Source organism: Trematomus bernacchii, unplaced genomic scaffold (genome assembly GCF_902827165.1).
Source record: "Trematomus bernacchii unplaced genomic scaffold, fTreBer1.1, whole genome shotgun sequence".
Classification (NCBI taxonomy): Eukaryota; Metazoa; Chordata; class Actinopteri; order Perciformes; family Nototheniidae; genus Trematomus; species Trematomus bernacchii.
The window spans coordinates 1-17,101 of record NW_022987751.1 but is presented as its reverse complement, the minus strand read 5'-3'; the positions used below and the strand labels follow the sequence as shown (position 1 = coordinate 17,101).

Sequence of the window (17,101 nt, the reverse complement as noted above, 5' to 3'; positions counted from 1 at the left end):
CCCACTGCTAAAACTGCCTCCCTCTCCTCTGTTGTCATCCTTCTGGACCTCTCTGCTGCGTTTCACACAGTGAACCACCAGATCCTTCTACAAACTCTCCAAGAACTAATAATTGGACAGCCTTCTGGGGAAAACCTGGTCTGATTAAGAGAGACGGCATTCATCCTACTTTGGAAGGTGCACATCTCATTTCGGCAAACATTTCAGGGCTTTGTGGACTTAATCCATGAGAAACTGGAGTTGACACCAGGAGGAGGAGTCACAGTCTTACCCCTAATTTCCACCGGGTCCGTCTGCGTCGCGCTACGGCCGCATTTACGGCCGCATTTACGGCCGCGTTACGGCCGCGCCGCGGCGTTCGCAAAGATCGCGGCCACTCTAGTCAATGGGTGCTATTCCACCACACGCGGCGCGTTACGGCTCAGAAGCGTCCCAGAAGCGTCTCGGCGCAGGGCTCCTCTAAAATTAGGATGAATCCTATTTTGACGCAACGCAGTAAGGTAATGTCGGGCAGGAAGGAAGTGGAACGTTCAGAGCATATATAGCAGGCATCCTCAAAGTCCAGACTCCGGTCCGGATCCGGACCGAACCACAACTGTCTCTGGACTCTGAGCAAATTATACTTTTCATATGTATTATCTGTATTATCTGTGTTATCTGCGAGACATCGCCACAACGCAACGAGTCAAAATTCTCCGCTATGTCCGCTGCATACAGCGCTCTGCATGTCTGACTGTTCCACTGTCTGTGTGTGTCTGTCAACGCTTTGGTCCAATCACATTCAGCATCCCGTCAGCGTTTCCCCCCCCCACCAACAGTCTGCGAATCAGAGGCACAGTAGGGCGGGTCTTCGCGGAATGCGGGTGGGAAAAATGCGTGTGTCGTCACTTTCAATCTGTCTGAGTCAGAGCGAGAGTTTAAAAAAAAAAAAGTCAGAGCGAGAGTTAACAGCTCATCTAGTTGCATCTGTACTGTAGCTAGTACACTACAGATGGAGCATCTTATTTCATACTCCAGCTTACTGCTTCCTGCCTACTACCTGCCAGTTACCTGCCTAAGACCTGCCAAAGACCAGTATCTGGGAATGTTAAGCCCTCCCACTATTTTCCAAGAGGGCGTTGCCAGATTTTGCCCGGAGAGAGTTAGACGCTCGTGAATTGTCAACGGGGGGGAAGGAACACACGTTCACTAAGCCGAAAAAACTATATCCGGTCACAGTGATCTGCTATTTTAAAGTAAATTCAACACATATCGACCCTAAATATAGCATATATTAAGAACGAGAAAGTGTTAACATCGTTTTTTGTAAACATATGACAAATGTGCGAGGGTGATGACATCAGAGCATCGTCCTATGGGCTTAGCCCCGGACAGGTACAACAGGTATTCACTCAGAGGGGGGTAGGTACTAAATGGCACCCATTTACATGTAGGCAAACAGTCAAAAATCAACATACAGTAGGGGGGTGGGGGATGGTGAACGGTATGTGGGTATGTGGGACACTGAAAAGTCTATGTTAAAAAGCCTCAGTCACCTTAATAGAGTGGCGAAGTCACGCCCACTTACTTCCGGGTAATGGGACCTTATTTCGGAAAAATTATGCATTGAAGTCAATGGGGAGAGAAAACTTATCTTTCGATCCCGTTTGAATTGTGCCATGTATTACACATATGATGTTTGTCAATCTTAAAAAATAATTTCCATGTCAAAAAAGTCACAGTTTGTCGTAAAACTGTTGAAATATAAGACTATGAAAAATACGCAACTAGAAAGACTACAAATCCCAGAGTCGCGTAAGTGATGTCACAATTGTTTACCTCCACTAAGAGATACCTAAGATCCATATAGATATAATCTATCTATATGGCGCTGGCTAAGATAAGATCACTTTAACAAGATGCCTGTGTGCTTAGTACCAGGTTGTTATCATACCAGCAATGGGTCTTGCTCGTTCTTTTGCTTCCCGTCTGATGAAACGACCAGGAGTGGCTTGATCAAGTTAGCTAACTAGCTAGTAGCTAGCACGTTAGTTAGCATTACAGCCTTGTCATTTTTATTAGCCTTAACATGAAGTAACATTAAGTAACACAAAATGTTAAACAGTAAGAGTAGTAGTCATATTTCGTGAACCCTTTGAATAGTACTGTCACCGGTGTGATCATTCTATAATACACCATTTAATTCCGGGGGAGAAATGCTAACGCTAACGTTAGCATCGGCGATCTTCTCTACTTCATGCTATCTGCACAAATGGTTGACATTAAACATTAAAACGACCAGGCAGTTCAGAGAGAATCAAAGGAAGGCAGGCAGGCAGCTTTGCATGACATTCTTCAGGACGTGTTTCATTGTGGTGATAGTGAGGGTAGTCAATCGTTTGTTGACAAGACAGTAGTGACGGCCATCTTGGTGACGTGTGTTGTTCTGTGAGACCAGAGATGTAGTTCATTGAGCGTTTCACACAAACAAATGTGTTACTTCAGTTTTACGACACATTTTTTTTTTTTTTGACTTGCAAAATTATCTTTTAAATTGACAAACATCATATGTGTAATTCGTGGCACAATTCAAACGGGATCCAAAGATAATCTTTCTCTCTCCATTGACTTCAATGCATAATTTTTCCGAAATAAGGTCCCATGGGGCTCAACCGGAAGGGGAGGGACTTCGCCACTCTATTCATGTAATTCTTCTGTTTATTCAACGTGGTGGGGGCCGAGGGAACCGGGCAGAGTTTTTCGCCGGTCAACGTGTGTGAAAGTTTAAATCTTCCTTATTGAGCTTTAAAACAAATGAATAACGACTATATATAATAATAAAATAAACACCTGCTGTTGTTATGCCTGCTGCAACGTTAAATTACTCCGTTCTCCACTTAAGTAATTATGCCGTTACAAGCTTCATAGTTGTATTTATCATCTAAATTTGCCGAAACAAGTTTAATATTCTGAAAACCAAGACTTTGTTTATTTGAAATCAGATGAAAACAAACTGTAACGGACCCTGCCGTGTTATCTATGATTACTATGCCTTACTGTACATTCATAATTTCAGCCGGAGGGAGGTGGGCGGCGCTGCGGAGGATTTCTAAACGAACTATTACAGCTGTTATAAAGCATTGAATAAAAAGTAATGAAAGAGATAAGGAGAAAAGGTTTAAGGAAGTAAGCAAGGAATACAGAATGTCGAAATCCTCTGTTTCACGCGATGTCGAACATTGAAGACAGAGGACGGCGGTCCCCCAATCTACACAGCGGGAGAACGAAGATCATAAAGCAGATCGGAGGAGACATCACGATCTTCCCACATTAGTGCAATTCACCTATACTTAACCCCAAATAAAAGAACCCAATAAAAACAGTTGTTAAATAATAGTGAAGTCACGTTGTAATAACAATAACTCATCTCTCGGTTTGAGTGTTCTTTTTCTGCTTTGCCTAAAGCCACTGTGTCAAGTGTCTAGTGACTATTTCTCTTAGCGGATGCATGTCAATTTAAATCAATACATACAACTATTTTTTAAATCAATAAAAACATTTTCTAAATCCATAAAAGCATTTCAATTAAGATTGGGAGTCATGTCGTTACTTTGTTGAGAATGTGGCCATGTAATAAACGGGATAATTTGCAGCGACTTGGTCATTGTGGGGAAAAATAACACCCATCCTGATCGTTTCAATGAAGTTGAATACAGAATATTCATATTTGTCAGTGATTTCATGTCAATTCGGCGAACATAAACATAAATGATCGTGGTGAAGATGATGATTAAATTAGGATTAAAGATCGGGAGAGCCGGCTGCATGCAACATAGGGGGGTGGGGGCTTGTGAACGGTATGGTCAATGTTTGTAAACACTGTGACATTTTGACTTTATTTGATCATTTCAGTTAAAAACTAACGTTCATATTTCTCTTTTTGAGAAGAGAAATATGAATATGTTAGTGGCTGACCCAGCCCCATGGTCTGTCACAGTAGTGCGGGAAAGAGAAGTGCACTGTTTTGCCTGGCTGGACCTGTAATTTACAGGAAAGGAGTGCACGCAACTAAAGAGACGCGCTACCATGGAAACCAAACAATGGTGTTGCTGTATTGAAGTCCGAGTGGAAACAGTCATATTTGGAGCGTTATGTTTGAATGAAACAGCCAGGTCGTGACTCACAAAAAAAAAGTGTTACTTCACTAACTGTAAACTTGTCACTCAGAGGAACCTACAGTTAACTTAACTGTTGGAAAAGAAAGATCGGGGGGGGGGAGAGAGCTGTGGCTGATGGGCCATTAGGTGTGTAAACACACAGCTGAGAGCTGCCGTTTCATTCTGACTGTTTAAAAAACGGTAACAACGGACTATTTTTCATAGCGGATGCATGTCAATTTAAATCAATACATACAACTCTTTTTTAAATCAATAAAAACATTTTCTAAATCCATAAAAGCATTTTAATTAATATTGGGAGTCATGTCGTTACTTTGTTGAGAATGTGGCCATGTAATAAGCGGGATAATTTGCAGCGACTTGGTCATTATGGGGAAAAATAACACCCAGGGATCAAGATCCCTCCGCTACGCGTCCGGATCTTGATCTGCCTGACAAGGCTCCATTAAAATATAAATATTTTTAGTGAATTACTGAGTTTAGGCACGTTAATAACATTTTAATGAAGTTGAATACAGTATATTCATATTTGTCAGTGATTTCATGTCAATTCGGCGAACATAAACATAAATGATCGTGGTGAAGATGATGATTAAATTAGGATTAAAAATCGAGAGCCGGCTGCATTTCCTCTCGTTCGTTTTTTCGACTAAACAACATTATTTTGTTAAATAACAACATGGTGATGTTTTGTAAATGATTACATGTCTTATTTAGCACAGACTATGATCCTATCCGTGACATATGGATCTTAACAAAGATCCGCTATACATTAGTACCAGACATACTGTACATCCAGCTTACTGTATCGAAGTTGATTTCACATGAGAGCTCCAGTGTGGAACCCCACTGCACCCCCTGGTGGATCAATGATCCATTGCAGCTGGCTTCACAATAATTAAATGTATTTATCACGGGGGCGGTATCAAGTCAGACTGGGGGCCGGCTCTTCATCACGAACCGATCACGGGCCGATCACGGACCAATCACGGACCAATCACGACCCTCGCGTTTCAAACTGTCTGAAATAAGATGCTCCATCTGTAGTTTCACCTACCGGGGTGGCATGGGGTGGCAACTGCCACCCTAAAAATAGGCCTTGCCACCCCAGCTGCCACCCCAGTTGGCAGCTTTGTTTTGAAAGAAAAGTTGTGGCTCATCTGACATTTATGAGAGAAAGTCTCTAATGTCCGAGTGCAAGTGAATGCAGCACAAGATGCACGTCTTGTAACCCCTCCTCCGGCCCTGGCGCGAGCGTGGAAATATGATTGACCCAAGTACTGAAGGAATGAGGTGCGGTCTACAATGACAGAGAAGAGCCTGTCAGTGTGGCTGTACTCAGCATTGAATCAAAACGCACTAAAGCTGTTGATCTTAATCAGTGTGAGGCGTTTTGCTGAACAAGATGGTGATCGCTGCATTCAGCTGTAATAGACATGTCAACTTGATGCTCTGCTCACGGATGAGCATACAACACTGTTAAGATGATGACCTTACGTGTGTAAATATATGTTTTTCTTTGTGGGGGTCTGCCCCCAAAAAACAGTTTTAAGTCCTGAGAAAGTCAAATAAGACGGTGTGTAAAACTACACTGCCCAGCCAACAGAAAGGAACCACTTTGATTGAACTAGGCCAGTAGGTAAGGACTCTCCACTGGATAATAACTGCAGTATAAAAGAAGACTGAAGTGATGGAGACCATGTTTGAAGGCAAACAAAAAGAGGAAATAACAGGTCAAATCAAGCAAATCCCCCTCTCAGATTCCACAGCAACCAGAAGAACATAAATACTGGCTGGTGATTGGATGAATCAGCTTTGTGATGGAATAGAAAATGCACAGTGCATTTCCTTAGCTGTGGATGAGTCCACTGACACCACTGACAATGCTCAGTTGCTGGTGTTTGTGAGTTTTTATGATGAGGCAAAGGGGGAGTTTGTTGAAGATGTGTTGGGCCTGACAAACCTCAGTGGACACACAAGGGGGCAAGACATTTATAAAGCAATAATGGGAATGCTGAATGAAAGAGGGTGCAGCTGCCTTTATTCATAACTGTGCAGCTCTTAAATCAAATCAAATCAAATCAAGGTTTATTTATAGAGCACATTTAAAAGCGATTTTTGGTCGGGCCAAAGTGCTGTACATGTAATAACTACAATGACGTAAAAACACATTTCTATAAGCACAATAAAAGACAATAAATTACAACAGATATTTAAAAAGAAAACACAGGGAAAAGTCAGGAGTCGTGCTCCGCTCTGACTAGAAGGCCAGAGAGAAGAAGTGTGTCTTAAGAGTAGATTTAAAATCCCCTAGGGTCTGGGCCGACCTCACATGGAGGGGCAAAGTGTTCCAGAGCCTAGGGCCAGCTGCTGAGAAGGCTCGGTGCCCTCGGGTTTTGAGCCTGGTCTTGGGCACTACCAGCAGCAGCTGGTCAGCAGACCTTAAAGCTCTGGCTGGGGTGTAGCGCTGGAGGAGTTCAGCTATATAGGCCGGAGTCTTACACTGCGACTCTGAGGGATCAAGCACAGACACAATAACAATGAAAACTGCTGCATACAGAGACTTTTTGTTTTTGCAACCTCGTGTTAAGAATCTTGTTGCAATTGTTTAAAAGTTTGAATGACCGTAATAAACGGACCTTTGTCTTATTGAAACATTTTTGGACCTTTAAGATTTGTATTTGAGTACCCCTGATATATAGCATATATATATATATATATATATATATATATATACACACACACACAAACTAATTTTGCAGACCCTATCCCTCCATAGTCTTTCAAGTAGGAGGAGAAATGCCAGCATTCTCCTCCGGTTTACAGGCACTGTGTAAATTATATATATAGAATAATTATGATGATGAATGCATTTTTTTACCACTAAAATACAGCAACACATCTTTGATTCATGTCGTTTATAACTGGAATATTACAGTTATTATGAACTTTGTCTGTACAACGTAGCCTGTCCAGGAAATATGCTCAAATCAACAAAAACGGCGAGCAAGACGCTCCGCTTCTGAAACGCTTCTGGAACGCGCCCGGTGGGTTATGACGCTAGAGGAGGTCGGACCAAAACTGCGGCGCAGCCGTAACGCGGCGCAGACGGACCCGGTGGAAACTAGGGGTTACACGCTTCTCTGCGCTCTCTCCTGGGCAGTCATCCATAGGAATCCCGAACCCAATAAAATACCCAATATTAACGTGTGTCTGCCCAAGGACAATTTAAAGTAAAACCTAATAGAGGTGTCATACATAATAATCTAATCAAAGTAAATGTAACAACTACTACAGTGCACAGGGACGCGGGAAGGGGGGGGGGGGTGCTGAGGGGGCTGCAGCACCCCCATCTGTTGGCGGATTTGTAACTGCAACGCCAATAAGTTCACTAAACAAATCTATACAAACGTTTTATTTTGAGTTACTATTTTTGAGTCAGCATTTTAGTGTAAGCAGTCTATAAAAAGCTTCACTATATCAGAGAAAGTGATAATGCGGTGTGCTTCTTCTGTTGCTCTGCTATAGAAAAGAAGCTTGTCAGTGCAGACAAGATCAGGGATGGGAGTTTTGTGAAAGGAGGATTTAAGAACTGGCGAAAGGCAGGGGAAACATTTAGGGAGCATGAGAAGTCCCATCAATACACAGGCCGTCAACAAACTGGCAGCATTAAAACGAACACCGATGAATGCACTGCTCTCACAAGCTGTTGCTAAAGACCAAATGACTGCATTTAATATGACGTTATTATACAGGACCAAAGCCCCGAATGTTTTTTCTGTAGCCCCGTACAATTCTCCCTCAATAATATAATACATTAACCGTGCTTTACCTGAACCTCATCATGAGAGGACGGCAGAATTGTAATTTCCCGTGTTCAGTGAATGCAACAGAGGCAAGACACCAGACCAACCAGAGAGTTGAATGGAAATAAACATCTGTCTTATTGGCTGACAGGTACCTATCCTGTGAGCTGTGACAATGTTTAAAATAAACTGTCAGTCGGACTCAGAGTTTTTGAAGATGGACATAAGAACATTTGTTCTTAAAAAAGATGACAATTCTCAAGTGGTGGTTCACACAACAACCCCAGAGCCACCACCTGAGCCAGGTAAACAAGGTATGTAAATGTCAGTAAACTTCCAAGTTATGCAAACATGTAAGCAAAGCATAAATTACAGCTACGTTGACATTACTTTGAATCGCGGGGGTAAGCTAAACCGTTAGCAAGTAGCTATAGCTAGCCAGATATATTAAATAAACACTTTGTCATACAATCTAAATGTAATGTTTTTTAGTGTTACCTGGTGATTTAAAAGAAAGCTCTCTGGGAAATGTTGACTTACTGTTCGACATGAAGCTAGAAGCTACCTTACAGTACACAGTTGATCCTGAGTCCTGTCAGTTAAAGTGTTTCATAGTTAGCTTAGCTAAGCATCAACCTAGCACTGAAATATATGGATGTTATGTGACAGTATTTCTGAGGAAAAGTCAGCTGAAATGGTGGCATAGTTGCCACTGCTTTACGTGTCGACAGCATGTTTGAACGTATTTGCAGCAGTACATGTGGCTGTTTGGCCACTGACGTTGCCATAACAACACCTGCATTTAAATGGGCAACCTCTTTTTGTGACAAATGTTTGCATGAAATTATAATTCTTCTGAATGATATTCCTATTGACAGCTAGTTTCTATGTGAACATTATGAGATGGACAGCCAGAGAGAATAAATGAAAAACAGTTATGAAATACTATATGACAAAACAAGAAAACAGTTTAAAAGGGGAGTGATTTGTCAAATACAAGAAAAATATAATCTGTTTCCAGTTCTGTTTCGTATGGGTGTTGAGAGATGTATCCATAGATCTCTTAATTTTGCTCTCAAAGTGCACCAGATTGATGCTTTTAACTTCAATATTTAAAAAAAGATCTTCCCCTCCCACCGCACCCGCACGCCGCACCCCCAACTCTGACTGACTTCCCGCGCCCCTGACAGTGCAACAAAACAGGAAGATTAAATGTGGTCTCTTAAATATAAGATCCCTAGCATCTAAAGCAATATTGGTAAATGATTTAATATCAGATTATAATATTGATATATGCTGTCTCACTGAAACTTGGTTGAGACATGAAGAATATGTCAGCATAAATGAGGCCACTCCACCCAGCCATATCAATACTCATATTCCTTGAGGCACAGGCCATGGAGGTGGAGTTGCAGCCATCTTTGACTCAAGTTTACTTATCAATTAAATTCAACCCGGTATCACGGCAAGACGTTTTTAATTTATTTTTTAATCGTCACACTCGATTTCGCCGATTTTCTTGTTGCCCTGGCTGGTCGACACCTCTTTTAGCAGAAACAAAGGCTACATTAATCTATTAAATCGATGTTAATCCATGTGGAATTAACGGACGTGACGTTGTGCGATTGCGTTGCCAGGCAACGCAATTTACAAACTCTTCAACTACAACCCTAATTATATTTTAAAACATTTTAGAAGGCCTCACGAAATACTTTAATGTAAATTAAAATGTAAATGTGAAGGGATGTGTGTAATGTGGTGATTGACATTATTCACCCACGGATCTATGGGTTGGGGGTATTGTTCCGCACGGACATTTTAGTTAACCGGACTCCTGTTGATGTGAAACCCGAAAACATTTTTTCAAAATAAAATAATACTTTATTCCGAGTTTGCTTGCTTTTCTCTTTGGAGGTCATCACATAACGGCATTGTAATACACGGTTCGGCTGCATTAAATATGACATATCTGCTGTAGTTCTGTATTTATAGAGCCCTGATGAGAAGACTTCTGGACAAACAGGAAGCACTGCCGCCAAAACTGAAAACGTGACGTGGATCATAAATATATCAGCAATTAAACAACATCTTACATTTCTTTTCACAAAATACGTCTCCTTGCAGTATCAATACTAATTCGGCTGACTTTTATATTTGATCCAATTGGTAGATAGGTTATATTTACACCATAACGGTGCACAGCTGATATAAAAGGACTTGTCATTTTTAAAGATATTACTGATTTGCCTGGCAACGCAATCGCACAACGTCACGACCAGCGAGGGCAACAAGAAAATCGGCGAAATCGAGTGTGACGATAAATAAAAATAAATAAATTAAAAATATCTAATTTTGACAATAAAAACGACCAATAGGCGCGGTAGACCATTTGCTTGGCACTTCCGGGTATTTCTCCACTGGTTGGGCCCTGTTAACAATACCGTGTAACTGTCACGTTTGAAGGGACGAAACCGTGACATATTCACGTCTCCCAGCATGGTAGATCGTCACATGTTCACGTCTTGCCGTGATACCGGGTTGATTAAATTATACCTCCTTTGAAAGCCTTGTTTTTAGTCTTACGCATCCGACCTGGAAAACTTTGCAGCCTATCTTATTTGTTACAGTGTACCGTGCACCAGGTCCTTATTCAGAATTCTTATCAGAATTCTCTGAGTTTTTATCAACTTTGGTACTTTCAACAGATAAAGTAATTATCGTAGGTGACTTTCATATTCATGTTGACGATGATAAAAATAGCCTTACTGTTGCATTTAACTCTGTATTAGATTCTATTGGTTTCCGTCAGAGTGTAAATAAACCAACCCACTGTTATAATCACACTCTCGACCTTGTTCTGACTTATGGTATTGAAAATGAGCAACTATTATTCGAACCGCATAATCCTGCTTTATCCGACAATTTTTTTGTAACTTTTGAAGTACTGTTACTAGACTACAAACCATTAGTCAAAAGCTCCTGCAGCAGAAACCTGTCTGTTAGTGCTATAGCCATTTAAGGAAGAGATTCCACCAATACTTAACTCGATAGCATGTCTGCATGTAAGGGAGGAAACTTATACAAAATGTACACCACCCCAAATTGATCATGTTGTTGATAGTGCTACAGATGCGCTGCGAACAAATGTAGACTCTGTTGCTCCTTTGAAAAAGAAGAAAATAAAACAACATAGACTAGCTCCATGGCATAATGCCGAAACCTGCAAAATAAAGCAAAAGTCGAGACAACTTGAAAGGATATGGCGTTCCACTAAACTTGAAGAATCGCGTTTAATTTGGCATATTACTCTCAATGAATATAAGAAAGCACTGCGTAAAGCGAGAGCAGCTTACTACTCTTCATTAATAGATGAGAATAAGAATAATGCTAGATTTCTTTTCAGCACTGTAGCCAGGCTGACAGAGAGCCACAGCTCGATTGAGCTTTCTATTCCCATAGCACTCAGTAGTAAGGATTTGATGTGCTTTTTTAATGATAAAATTGTTACTCTTAGAAACAAAATGAATGACCTCTTGCCTTTGACCAGTATAGTGTTATCAACAGCTCCCGGAAACGTAAGTTCTAATATTACACTAGATAGTAAACTAGAATGCTTTTCAGCCATAAACGTTGAACAATTAAATTCAATGATTCTCTCTTCTAAACCATCAACGTGTATCTTAGACCCGATTCCCACTAAGCTGTTAAAGGACGTTTTTCCATTAGTTAGCACTTCTTTATTAAATATTATGAATATGTCTTTATTATCAGGCTATGTTCCACAATCATTCAAAGTAGCAGTGATAAAACCGCTTCTTAAAAAGCACAACCTCGATCCAGAGGTTTTAGCCAATTATAGACCTATTTCTAATCTTCCGTTCCTCTCAAAGATTCTTGAGAAAGCAGTCTCAAAACAGTTGTGTGATTACTTAAAAAACAATGATTTATTTGAAGATGTTCAGTCTGGCTTTAGAACACATCATAGCACAGAGACAGCTCTGGTTGAAGTCACAAATGACCTTCTAATAGCCTCAGACAAAGGACTTGTCTCTATTCTAGTCTTGCTCGATCTCAGTGCTGCATTTGATCCTATCGACCATGACATCTTATTGCAAAGACTAGAGCACTTAGTTGGCATACAGGGAACTGCTTTAGGCTGGTTTAGGTCCTATCTATCTGAACGCTCTCAGTTTGTATGTGTCAACGATGAATCTTCCATGCAGACCAAAGTTAGCCATGGAGTGCCACAGGGCTCAGTGCTTGGACCTATTTTATTCACATTATATATGCTTCCCTTAGGCAATATTATAAAGAATCACTCTGTACATTTTCATTGTTATGCGGATGATACTCAACTATATTTAGTAATCAAGCCTGATGAAACCAATCATCTAAATACAATTCAAGACTGCCTCAAGGACTTAAAAACGTGGATGACCTTAAACTTTTTGATGTTAAACACGGCCAAAACTGAAGTTATTGTACTCGGCCCAAAGACTCTACGAAAATAACTATCTAAAGATATACTAACTATGGATGGCATTAATTTGGCCTCCAGTGAGATTGCAAGGAATCTTGGTGTTATATTTGATCAGGATTTATCCTTTAACGCCCACATAAATCAATTTCAAGGACCGCCTACTTCCATCTACGTAACATTGCAAAAACTTATTGCACTTATTGTGAGTCACTTTGGATAAAAGCGTCAGCTAATGCTATGTAATGTAATGGGTCTCTGATTCTACATAGAAATGATGGGTGCATAAATCACGATATTTGTTTAAGTATCAGAGTAACCCTTTTCCAGAACCCTCTAAAAGTGCCAGATCTATGTATGTCTCTGTTCTGATTCACCAGGATCAGAAGAGAGACATAGAACCTCCTTCCTGTCCATCAGTGGTTACGTCTCACCCTCGGCCGGCTCAGGAGTCTCTCGGCTCTCCGGATCTTCAGTCCTGGCTCCTGCCCCCCCGTTCACCGCCTCGGAGCTGCCGCTCAGTTTGGTGTTTGGGTCTCTCCTGGGTTTTGGGGGGGGTTGTTTCCTGTTGGGATTGGAGTCCTCGTCCCCCCCGCCCACCGAGTGCAGGGACTGGGATCGGACAGTGAAGCCCTGGCTGGGGGGGGGGAGGCGCTCCTGTTTAGCCGGCATCGTCATGAAACCCATCCTGAAGTGTTTCCCAGAGTACGCCCCTTCTGTTGCCATGGCGACATCTTCACCAATCCTGGATGGACCAATGCAGTGACATGTTACAAAAAACCTGTCATCAATAACCAGGCAGAACAAACGTCAAAGTCCTGATCTGACTCGTGACTTCTCCATGACTTCAACACCAGTGACTCGTGACTTCAACACCAGTGACTCGTGACTTCTCTGTGACTTCAACACCAGTGACTCGTGACTTCTCCATGACTTTAACACCAGTGACTCGTGACTTCTCTGTGACTTCAACACCAGTGACTCGTGAGTTCTCTATGACTTCAACACCAGTGACTCGTGACTTCTCCATGACTTTAACACCAGTGACTCGTGACTTCTCTGTGACTTTAACACCAGTGACTCGTGACTTCTCTGTGACTTCAACACCAGTGACTCGTGACTTCTCTGTGACTTCAACACCAGTGACTCGTGACTTCTCTGTGACTTCAACACCAGTGACTCGTGACTTCTCCATGACTTCAACACCAGTGACTCGTGACTTCTCTATGACTTCAACACCAGTGACTCGTGACTTCTCTGTGACTTCAACACCAGTGACTCGTGACTTCAACACCAGTGACTCGTGACTTCTCTATGACTTCAACACCAGTGACTCGTGACTTCTCTATGACTTCAACACCAGTGACTCGTGACTTCAACACCAGTGACTCGTGAGTTCTCTATGACTTCAACACCAGTGACTCGTGACTTCTGTATGACTTCAACACCAGTGACTCGTGACTTCTCTATGACTTCAACACCAGTGACTCGTGACTTCAACACCAGTGACTCGTGACTTCTCTGTGACTTCATCACCAGTGACTCGTGACTTCTGTATGACTTCAACACCAGTGACTCGTGACTTCTCTGTGACTTCAACACCAGTGACTCGTGAGTTCTCTATGACTTCAACACCAGTGACTGGTGACTTCTCTGTGACTTCATCACCAGTGACTTGTGACTTCTGTATGACTTCAACACCAGTGACTCGTGACTTGTATATGACTTCTACACCAATGACTCGTGACTTCTCTAAGACTTTAACACCAATGACTCGTGACTTCTCTATGACTTCTACACCAGTGACTCGTGACTTCTCTATGACTTCAACACCAGTGACTCGTGACTTCTCTATGACTTCTACACCAATGACTCGTGACTTCTCTAAGACTTTAACACCAATGACTCGTGACTTCTCTATGACTTCAACACCAGTGACTCGTGACTTCTCTATGACTTCAACACCAGTGACTCGTGACTTCTCTATGACTTCAACACCAATGACTCGTGACTTCTCTATGACTTCAACACCAGTGACTCGTGACTTCTCTATGACTTCAACACCAGTGACTCGTGACTTGTATATGACTTCAACACCAATGACTCGTGACTTCTCTAAGACTTTAACACCAATGACTCTTGAGTTCTCTATGACTTCAACACCAGTGACTTGTGAGTTCTCTATGACTTCAACACTGGTGACTTGTGACTTCTCTATGACTTTAACACCAGTGACTCGTGAATTCAACACCAGTTACTCGTGACTTGTATATGACGTCAACACCAAGGACTTGTGACTTTTCTATGACTTCAACACCAGTGACTCGTGACTTCTCTATGATTTCAACACTGATGACTCGGACTCCTCTCACCTCTTGATGGCCTCCTCCTGGCGTCTCTTCTTCTGGTGTTTCTCCTGCAGGTAGGTCCAGGTGTTCTGGGTCCGGATGCGGTCGCTCTCTCTGGCGATGTCCGAGGCGTTCTGGATCACCAGACCATCGTAGGTCCGGAGCCCGCTGTCCTCCACGAGCTGGAAGAACCTCCTGAAGGAGGACGCCTCCTGAGACGCCATGACACCTATCATATTCATACATATCATGGAATATTATTACATATAATATGAATACATGTAATGTATATGAATACATATAATATAATATTAATACTAGGGGTGTAACGGTTCACAGAATTCACGGTTCGGTATGTACCTCGGTTTGGGGGTCACGGTTCGGTACGGGTTTGGTACAACAAGAAAAAGCAAAAAAAAGTCCCAAATGCATAATTCCAGGTTTGTTATTATTTATTTTTGAACAGTAGTGCAAGCTGGCAAATAGCTTTTAGCCGTAATACCGCCCCCTGGATTATATATAGTGTCGTGGATACTGCCCTGAGTGACAGACTTTTTTCCCTTCATAAAAAAAGGCGTATTTGTCGTGCGACAGCATTTGCCGAACCGTGATGGTACCGGACGAATACGGATACCGTTACACCCCTAATTAATACATATAATATAATGTTAATACATATAATATAAAATAATACATGTAAAATAAAATATTCCATGTAATAATAAATAAATATTAATAAAGGACTCCTCCTGAGACGCCATGACACCACACAGTCCTAAAATAATATATTAATAAGATTAGATTAACAACAGATTAGGATGACCCCCCCTCTTTTCTCTAAGAGATCTCGCGATCAGTAGCTAGGATCTAGCGAGCGATAAAATCTCGAAATCCTCGTTAGAGGTACTACGATCACACTCTCTCGCATCACCACTTTCTCGCTCCTCTATCACTACTTCTCACTCTCACTCTCTCTCTCTCTCCCGTCTCTCTCTCACTCTCTCTCTCTCTCTCTCTCTCTCTCTCTCTCTCTCTTTCCCGTTCCCCTCCCCCTCTCTCTCTTCCTTCTAAAAATGGCACGGGGAGTCAGCTGGTGGTTACCTAGCAACAGCAGCATCCCTCAGAGGAACATGATGTAATGCTTCCTGTTAACGGGTGAGGAAACAGGGAGGAGGAATGGGGGAGGGTTCCCATGATACGAACATCAACCCTCAACGTTTAGAACCTTTAGAACCTCTTGTGGTTCTGCTGTTGTTGTGGTCAGGTGTGATGTCGTAGTCCTGTTCCTATTTTGTAATGTAAATGGTAATTGGATAATTGATAACGACCATTAGGACTGTAGTTCAGGGTTAGGGTTAGACTTCAGGTGTCATGGTCAACTCCTTCAAAATAAGAGCTTCACATTAAATACATTCAGGTGTCATGGTCAACTCCTTCAAAATAAGAGCTTCACATTAAATACATTCAGGTGTCATGGTCAACTCCTTCAAAATAAGAGCTTTACATTAAATACATTAAGGTGTCATGGTCCACTCCTTCAAAATAAGAGCTTCACATTAAATACATTCAGGTGTCATGGTCCACTCCTTCAAAATAAGAGCTTCACATGAAATACATTCAGGTGTCATGGTCCACTCCTTCAAAATAAGAGCTTCACATGAAATACATCTGTAACTCAGGGCTGATCCAAGATGGCTGCCGCGTTGAAATTAGATACTGAAATAGAAACAGCTGTGTTTCACTCAGAGACAAACAGGAAGCAGGAGGAGAAGAGAGAGGGAAGGAGAGAGGAAAGAGGAGAGGAAAGAGGAGAGAAGAGGGGACGATGGTTAGGAGAGGAGAGAGCAGGAAGCTTACCGGAGAATCAGCAAGGACTCAAACTCCATCCATGTCTCCTACAGTGTCTCCTTCAGTGTCTCCTTCAGTGTCTGCTTCTCTTCCTCCCCTCAGCCTCTCCTCTCCCTGACAGAAACAAAGATGGAGGTCCTCTCTGTGATTTGCAGCGACAGGAATCTGAATCCAACGCCTCCTTCCTTCCTGCCGTCGCTCCCGTTACTCCCTGCTCCTATCGTCATATACCCTCACAGCTGTAAGAATCAAGGCACACACACTCAAACACACACACTTACTCACACACACCCTTTAGCTGCACACACACATCCCCCACGACAGTTGCCACAAGAAACGAGAAGCTGAAACCACGGCAACCTGACAGCATCCTCTGACTCCTCCCCCTGCTGCAGGGGGGGATAACCAATCAGACCAGAGGACAGACAGGAAGCTCAGAGGACAGACAGGAAGTCCTGAACTAGA

At 42.1% G+C, this 17,101-nt stretch overlaps 1 protein-coding gene across 1 annotated transcript in view; it reads right to left on the bottom strand.

Moving 5' to 3' along the window:
* nyap2a (neuronal tyrosine-phosphorylated phosphoinositide-3-kinase adaptor 2a) overlaps positions 1–16,947 on the bottom strand; it is a 30,337-nt gene extending 13,390 nt beyond the window's left edge. Inside the window, exons 1-3 of the mRNA XM_034148189.1 lie at positions 16,646–16,947; positions 14,813–15,017; positions 12,875–13,185 (exon numbers count right to left, since the gene is read on the bottom strand). Coding sequence (XP_034004080.1) covers positions 12,875–13,185; positions 14,813–15,012 — 511 coding nt within the window. The 5' untranslated portion in view covers positions 15,013–15,017; positions 16,646–16,947. The remainder of the gene's footprint in view (positions 1–12,874; positions 13,186–14,812; positions 15,018–16,645) is intronic.
* Between the last annotated feature and the right edge of the window lie 154 nt (positions 16,948–17,101).